Genomic DNA, 9196 nt, shown 5'->3' with positions numbered 1-9196 from the left:
TTTAATTGAGTTTTTACCTGTAATTTTGAATTTTGTCCCTAATATTATATATATATATATATATATATAAAATCACAGATATACAAGGGGGTGCTGAAAAGTTCCTGGATTTGAATAAAAGAAAATACAGTAGGGTCAGTTAATTATGATTTTATTTGAAACATTCCCCTCTCAGATTCACACACTTCTTGCAGTGATCTGCAAAAGAACTTGGAAGGTTGGGCCTCCAACCAGGCCTTTCACGATACCCTTAAAACCAGGAACTTTTCAGCACCCTTTCGTAGTTTGAAGTGATTAATGCTTTATGGAAGTCTCTTCGTTCTTACATCCGTTTCTTTCTGTTAGCATGTGTGAGATGAATATATATTATCGAAGCATTGTTTTATAGCCAGATACCATTTCTGTTGCTAACTTTTACCTGTTTTGTATGGTAAAAGCACAGAGCTAGCAGACAATTTGTTGGCAGGCAAATAACAAACTTAACCACATATTGTTCAACAGATTTTCATATGAAGTATGCAGTGTGTAAACATTTACACACATGTGAGCATACACTCAGTAACACACAAGCACTCATACTCTTTCTTTTGGCAGGCTTTGTGCAATTTCCATCTATCAAATTCTTTCGCCAGGTATTGGTTAATCCAGGGCTACAGTTGAAGAAACTTGCCCATGGTATTGTGCTGTGAGACAATCTAGAAGCACATGGTTGTGAAACAGACTTCTTAACCACACAACCATGCTGGTATCTAGAATGTTATTTCTAATTGAGTAGAGTGTAATTTACAGTGAAGTATCTCTCTCTAAGAGATTCAAATGCACATGAATCAGTATAAATATATCAGTATTAACATAATTGAGACTAGCAGTAAGTAATGTATTTGGTACTGCTGCTAATCTTATGTTACTGACCCACTTGACGCCACATCTTATCCCATGCAACTCCGACAAACATTCAATTACTTCTCAAGTTGCAGCTAATGAAAGGTTACTATTAAGTACAAACAAGGCAGAACTGGAAGCTACTATGATTTTTAACAAGCAAGTGACTTCCAATGTAAAAGGTAAATCATATTGAATGATGTTTGGTCTGTATATATGTGTGTGATGGTGTATACAATGGTATGCATGTATATATGTTTGTGTACTTGAGTGCATTTGGGAAAATTCACATGCTTTGCTTGGAAAGTTGCTGAGCTACAGGCAATGAAATTTGTTGCCATTTGCTTCTTGATAAATGTATGTAGAAATCTGTTATGTATTGATTTGATCTGTGTTAGTCTTCCAACTCAGAAATTTCTTCAAACTATTTGTGAATTAGCAGAATTATGCAACCCATTGCTGATCTAGTAAAGCACTTAAAATATCACACCAGATGGAATATCAGTGGATTATTTGAAGAAGTTGGGTCTTCTTTTCATGTTGTATTAATATTTGTCATTCTTTTCAGACTGGTCTGAATTTGCCAAGAGAAAGCAATTTTGCCACTCATTTGGTAGCAATGGGACCTGGGATCATCACTGTACAACTGAGAGTAAAACCAACACTAAAAGGCAAAAATCAAATTGTTTTAGACAAAGAATTTCGAGACGAATTACAAATCGAAGTAAGTTTTTTAAAAAAAATCTTCATATTTAAAAAAAAAATGTTTTGCTTCAATATTTCTCATTGATTTGATTTGACATTGATTTCTTTGTTTTTTTAATTATAAATTAATGGCTAAGATTCTAATACAAATGATGGATGCAGGTATGACTGTGTTGTGCATGGATATATATGAATGTTGATGTTCTGCTCTTGTCACTGCCTGAAGGGAATAATGATGTTAGCATTCCTTGTTGGTATTATGACTGAATGCTCTAAACTTTCGAAGCTCACTAGACTGAAGAGTTCCTTACTTTGAAAAAAAAAAAGAAAAGACAAAGTAAATAGGTAATGGTTTGTGACAGGAAGAGCATCTGGTCATAAAGTTCTGCTTTGAATTACTCCCAGTGGAATCCATGGCTAGGATGGCAAAACCAATGTTAACCTTTAGCACTCAGATTATTCCGTTGAATGTAATGCTTATTCATTCACTTTATTTTGAATTTGTCATGCCTTATCTTGTAGCTTTAAGATTTCGGTGGTGCAATGATATTTTTTTAGAATGACATCATAGGGTAGATGTAAGGGGCTGGATCTTACTGGTTTTAACACAGAATTGGTAGAATATTTGGGCTGGATCTGGCCACTTTAAATGTTAAAGGGTTAAGCAAACAAATTAATGACATTAGACATTATAAGTACCAACCTTGAAACAGAAAATAGTGCAACAGGACTTCAAGCAGTATTTGAACAAAATATCTCTTGCTGAGTGACTTTGTTGCTGAATACATAAATCATCATCATTTTACTTCCCTTATTTACTTCCCGTTAGGAAGGGCATCCAGCTGTAGAAACTCTGCCAAATTAGATTGGAGCCTGGTGTTGCCATCCGGTTTCACCAGTCCTCAGTGAAATAGTCCAACCCATGCTAGCATGGAAAGCGGACGTTAAACGATGATGATGATGATGATATTTCTGTGCTAGTATATGGGAAAGACTTAGTGTAATACTCTACAGCTTGATGCCTTTTCTGTCACCAGACCTTTTATACATAAGGTAATTTATTCCGCTAGTGAATAATGGTTAGAGCATCGGGCTCACAATTATGAGGTAGTGAGTTTGATTCCCAGACCAGGCTGGATATTGTGTTCTTGAACAAGACACTCTATTTCATGTTGTTGCAGTTCACTCAGCTGCGGAAATGAGTTGCAATGTCACTGGTGCCAAGCTGTATTGGCCTTTGCCTTTCCCTTTGATAACACCGGTGCCGTGGTGCAGGAAAACTGGTATGCATGGGTGACTGCTGATCTTCCATAAACAACCTTGCCCAGACTTTAACCTCGGAGGGTAACTTTCTTGTTGTAATCACATGGTCATTCACGACCAAAGTGCATCTTTACCCTTTACTTTATTTCACTGGTTTTGGATGTGAAACCATTGAGCTGTGAGGACATTGCTTATGTAGGACATACCTAAACATTGTCAATGTAATGACATGCTCACTGGCAGACATGAGGTTCTGTGCTTTCTGTCTACTAAATTTCATTCATAAGATATTAGTCAACCCAAGGCAGTAACAGACAGTACTTGCTCAAGGTAGCATGTGATAGAGTCATAGCCAAAACCACATAGTTGTGAAAAGAATTCGTTACTCACACTGCCATACCTACCTGTGAAGATTGTGAGATATTTGTGGAGATAAATGAGAAACTAAAACACAGTAAACACAGTGTCTGATTTAAAGAGAAAGAAACTGTAAGTGCTCTGTCATGTAAACAGTAACAGTATGAGACGTTTTGGCATTGTTGCTTTGATGCTGACTTATCTGACATTAAACATTTTTAACATTTCCCTTGTTCTCTTCCTCCCTCTCTCATCTCTACTCTCTCTCCTCGCCCTCTTTATCCCTTTCTCTCTGTTCCTTCATCACCTCTCTCTGTTCCTCCCTCTTTTGTTCTTTATCTGTATTAGTTGTTAGTGATTACAATGTCTAACATTTATAATTCTGACTGTTCTGGTGCCCATGCCAGACAGTTCACGCCTGCTAATGATGTACGTCTGTGCTTTTAGCATCGTATGTCTATATCTCTGGATCTCTCAAGATATATACTGCAGTAATATGGTGGTCTAATTATATGTCTATATTAAGTTGGATATAAAGATTGCCACTCAGTATTAATACTGCTTCTGTCACTAGTATTTATTTTGTATTGGCACCTGCGCCAGTGGAGCACTAACTGCACTGTCCGAGCATGTTCATTGCCAGAGCAGCTGTCTGGCTTCCATGCTAGTGGCCTGTAAATAGCACCATTTGAGCGTAATCATCACTAGCGTCGCCTTCTAGCTCTTGTGCTGGTGGCACGTTAGAAAATCATTCGAGCGAGGTCGTTGCCAGTGCCGCTGGACTGGCTCCCGTGCAGGTGGCACATAAAAAACACCTTTTTGAGCATGACCATTGCCAGTACCTTGTGACTGGCCCTCGTGCCAGTGGCACGTAAAAGCACCCACTACACTCTCGGAGTAGGAAGGGCATCCAGCTGTAGATCAAGTTGGAGCCGGGTGCAACCTTCTGGCTTGCCTGTCCTCAGTCAAATCGTCCAACCCATGCTAGCATGGAAAGCGGATGTTAAATGATGATGATGATGTTTTGTTTGTCAGTTGATTGTGTGTATACAATAGTTGCTATATAGAAAAATGTAAAACAGCAGACAGAATATACACAAGAATGCATACATGCATGACTTGGATATGTACATTAGGCACATTTTTGCTATTATATTGCTAGTATGAATCTTAAAAGATATTCTTTTTAGATTTGCTTTGGTTGTCATATTGTGTTTCTCTTTTAATCAGGTTTTTGATGGGCTGACCTTGATTTCACCAAGCATGGTTGATGGTTACATATTGGTTACAGCCAACACTGAAATGCAGCTGAAGACTAATCGGTCAGTATTAATTCTCTTGTTACCACATTTCTTTTTGTTACCACACTGCCTTTGTTTCAATTAATCTTGAAAATAACAAAGAATTTTGTAAAATAACGGTGTTATCTATTAGCTGGTGGTTGGAACATAATGCAAAATTTCGATGTAGGATTTTAATTTAAATCACTTCAAAGCAAGAAGTTTATATTATAAAACTAAAGGTTATCTCAGGCAAGTTAGTCTCAAAAGGGAAAAGAAATAGTGTGTGTGAGAGAGAGAGTGCATGACAGAAAGATATATGCTCTGTCTTCACGGGTTCTGAGTATAAATTCCATTAAAATCAGCATAATACTTATCTTCAAAGTGTATCTGTGTACGTCATTTATCAGTATTACATTACTCAATGTATTTAGTAAAAGGACAATGCTAAAATGTACTTCATAGATAGATGCTATTGGCAAGATTCATTTTCTTTGGTGACTACACTCTCGGAGTGGTTGGTGTTAGGAAGGGCATCCAACTGTAGAAACTCTGCCAAATCAGATTGGAGCCTGGTGTAGCCTTCGGGTTCCACTAGTCCTCAGTCAAATCATCCAACCCATGCTAGCATGGAAAGCGGACGTTAAACAATGATGATGATGATGATTGGTGTAGAATCTTGAAGTACTTTTAAGAATGTGTATGTGCAGTGTAACATGCTGCCTCCATGTGATTAACTATATCTTAATTATCTTATTGGAAAGGTCAGTCTATGTCTGGGTCCCTACAAATAGGTCTGTTAACATTTTGTTCATTACTAGTTACTAAGTCTGCTTTGTAATAACTTTTTAACGAAAAAAGTAGAACAAGCTAGACTGCTAAACTTAACCAAGGGTTACAATATTCATTGTCACTATCATCATTTTCATTTTATATCTGTTTTCCATATTGGCAAGGAATAAACATATCATCTCAGTCAAGTTAACTGTAAGCCCTCTTAAACTGGTTAAAGGACCATATCTTGCTCTGACACTTCTGTTTGGTAAGGTTACCATAGCTTCTTAACACCAACCACTTTACAAGGTGCACTAGGTGTATTTTATCAAGGCATTTGTGAGAGTGCTGTAGCCCTTATTATGCTGAGATGGAGAATAAAAGAGAGGACAGACTTTGCTGTGTGGCTAAGGTGTTCGCTTTCCAGTCATGTTTTGGATTCATTCCTAGTGCACAGTTCCTCGGGCAAGTGTCTTATATAGTTCTAGGTTGACTAAAACTTTGTGTGTGTTTGGTGTCTCTTCATTTTGACAGCATGCAATAATTGTAACTGAGTGTCACCATCATGTAAGTTGTGTTGTTTGTTTCCAATCTTATGGGAAAGCATGTTCAGCCTTAGGGAGATATTACTTTGCTTGGAAACAGATGAGGGTTGACAACAGGAAGGGCATCATCACGTTGAAAATCTACCTCAGTGGACTCTATTTGACCCATACATGCATAGAAAAATGAATGTTAAGATGATGATGATGAATTCCAGTTCCTTGTTGTTAACAAAATATGTTTTATTTTGTGTTTCTTTTGTTTTTTTTTCAAAGGGATAATTCTGTTCGTCTGCTTTACAAAACAAGTAGCCGACCTGGTGAAAAAGCACCTGAAGTAACTGTCCGCGAAAATGGTATCCTCTCGACTGGTTCTAAAACTGGGCAGATTACTCTTATGATATCTGCTGTTGAAGATTTTGGCATCAACCAGACAATGGTTTTCAATGTTATAGTGAGTATCTTTGGCTTATGATGTTTGATTGTTCTTATGGTACTTAGATAAGTATTTGTCTTCAATTTTTTTTGTCTATTTTTAAAACTTAAAATGGAACTATAATTCTTGTACTCTAATTAGCTTTGTTGTTGTCTCTAACCCCAGCCCATCCCTGATTGAACAAACCTTTGACCAAATTCATTCCAGCTATGATCATCCTATCATTCTCATGTATATCATGAACCCAGTATCAAACTATCCAAACAGTTCTTTTCTCTGACAGTAGGGTGATTTGAGGGCAGTTTGGCTACTATTTTGTAGCAGGTCTAGCTATTACTTAGAGATGCTAGGAGAATGTATATTAAAACTGTATTTGTGTAATCTCCCAAGTTGCTGGACCAAATTATAGAAGTAGCAGAATGAGTTATAAGCACAGTTAAATTAGGAAGAAAATTAGCTTTAATGAAGTGTAATTTGGATCTATGCCAATGTAGAGATGTCCTCTTTTTTGGTGAGGTGCTACAAGAGAAGTTTTTAGCCAATAGCAAACCACTTTACCTATCATTTGTTTTTGTCTTGGAGAAGGCTTTTGACTGGATTTCTCATTTTCTAGTCAGGTAGTTGATAAAATCATTTGAGGCAAATGAATAGCTCTGGGAGCCATGCATTCTATGTTCTGGTGACAAGGTAAGGGTTAGCAATGAGTTAAAGAAGTTAATGTACAGGTAGGTGACCAATAGTGTTCAGACTTCAGTGGTGCCACTGTTTATTATAGGGGTTCAAGGTTAGCTGTCTATGAGAACTTTTATATGTTGATGCCTTAGTTTTCTGCAACTGAATCATAACCATCATTGTTATAATGTCTTTTTCTTCATGCTTGCATTGGTTGGTCAGAGTTTATTGGTGGAGATGGTGCACGTTTTTATCCCCAAATATAATTGTTTCTCTTTCAAGGTGAAACCAGTCTCCTTCTTAATGCTCAGTGTTGATACTGTCTTTAAGTCTAAAAGTGGTAGCCTGTCTGCTCTTCCTCTTGGTGCCACTTTATCTATCCACGTGTCATTCCATGATGAAATTGGTCACACCTTCCATGCTACCAACATTCAGACCAAATTCACATGCAACCGGTAAGCTTTTACTACCTTACAAAATTTCTTAACTCAATTAAGATTTATCCTTTAGCATTCAGATTATTTTGCCAAATGTAATACTTTTTCATTTAAATTATTTATTATTAATCATGCATTATTTTGTAATTTTGTAATTTTGATGATGTGATTGTATATTTTATCATGGCATTGAAAGGTAGGTGTGATAGGCTGGACCTGATTGGTTGGAACATAAAACAGCATATTTGGGCCAGACTTCGCTGGTTTAAATGCTAAAGGGTTACATCTGTTACCAGCTTGAAAATATTTTTACTTCTCTGTTAGTGTATATTGTGTACTAGAACTGTCTATGACTGAGAAACTAGATAATACCTGTGACAAATTGTGCTTGGGGGTGGTCAGACAGTAGAGAATGTTCACCCTCTCTATTGTACTGTAGCTCTACTACTACATCTCTTCTTGTCGAAGTATATCTTTTGAAATACACCCCATCTCAACATACATAAATATAATATCTCCTCTCTTTCTTTGATACTTCTCTTCCTATTGATAAGTATATATAGTGACATCAGTGCATGTGACTGTGTTGTGAGAAGTTTGCTTCTCAAAAATACGGTTCCAGGTTAAGTCCCATTGCACCTTGGGCACCTTGGGAAAGTATGTTCTACTATAACCTTGGGCCAACCAAAACATTGTAAGTGGATTTAGTTGACAGAGACTGAAAGAAGCCTGCCGTGTGTGTGTGTGTGTGTGGTGTATGCGTGCGAGTAGAAGTAATCTGCTTACCTCGATTTCCTTCCTTTGCTCGAGTCTGTCCTGCAGTATCCAATCCTCGTGGCTGGCCCAACCCGAAGAACGCTAGCAATAGCAGCTGCTTCTCCCAACACCTAGACGATCGCTTGGCACGTCCTCTCCTCACAACAACCCCGTTCGAAAAGGGCACGGAATCCCGATCAAGGCTCCCTCTGCCCTTCTTCCTCTTCCGGTCAGCTCGCCGTTCTGGTCAGTTCACGGTTCCGGCCAGCGGGCAGCTCCCCAGTCGCTGACATCATACCATAGTGTGTACACACACACATACACATGCAGACATATCTCTGTGTTTGTCCCCTACCACATCTTGACAACCGGTATTGATGAGTTTACATCCCTGTAATTTAGCAGTTCGGCAGAGGAGACCAATAGAATAAATACCAGGCTTAAAAAGAAATGAAAATAATTACTGAGGTCAATTAATTCAACTAAGATTTCTCAAAACAGTGCTCCAACATGGACATAATTTAATGACTGAAACAAGTAAAATGTGTGTATGTATATATATATATATATATATATATATAAGGAAGGGCATCCAGCTGTAGAAACTCTGCCAAATTAGACTGGAGCCTGGTGTTGCCATCCGGTTTCACCAGTCCTCAGTCAAATCGTCCAACCCATGCTAGCATGGAAAGCGGACGTTAAACGACGATGATGATGATGATGATGATATATATATATATATAAATTTGACATGGGCGATTCTTGTCTTAGGATTCACAGTCAAATGGCTGGGTGGAATTGCGTGAAAATCTATACATATATGTAGAATGATCCTGTGGTGATGCTGGGCTTTGTATTTTTTTCATAGCTCCCATGGTTATCGAGACAATCATAATCTTGTGTTTGTGAATGAGAAAGGAAGGGGTGATACATGAATAAGGAAGGATGGGGTGATGCTATACTTGATAGTGTGATGATGAAAATTGTACGCTGAAGAAAATAAATGAAACAGCGTTTAAATCTGTGTGAATATATGTGTGTGTGTTTGTGTGTGTGTGTGTGTGTGTGTGTGTGTGTGTGTGTGTGTGTGTG

At 37.8% G+C, this 9196-nt stretch overlaps 1 protein-coding gene across 3 annotated transcripts in view; it reads left to right on the top strand.

The window, feature by feature from the left end:
• LOC106869274 (nuclear pore membrane glycoprotein 210) overlaps positions 1-9196 on the top strand; it is a 111990-nt gene that overhangs the window by 75752 nt on the left and 27042 nt on the right. For all 3 annotated transcript variants that reach the window (XM_052968387.1, XM_052968386.1, XM_052968388.1), the window contains 4 exons: positions 1451-1606; positions 4438-4529; positions 6080-6257; positions 7194-7366. In XM_052968387.1, the coding sequence (XP_052824347.1) occupies positions 1451-1606; positions 4438-4529; positions 6080-6257; positions 7194-7366 (599 nt within the window). The remainder of the gene's footprint in view (positions 1-1450; positions 1607-4437; positions 4530-6079; positions 6258-7193; positions 7367-9196) is intronic.

This window comes from Octopus bimaculoides, chromosome 5, assembly GCF_001194135.2.
Source record: "Octopus bimaculoides isolate UCB-OBI-ISO-001 chromosome 5, ASM119413v2, whole genome shotgun sequence".
Taxonomy (NCBI): domain Eukaryota; kingdom Metazoa; phylum Mollusca; class Cephalopoda; order Octopoda; family Octopodidae; genus Octopus; species Octopus bimaculoides.
Note: the sequence above shows the minus strand (reverse complement) of the source record. Positions and strands in the feature narration are given on the sequence as shown.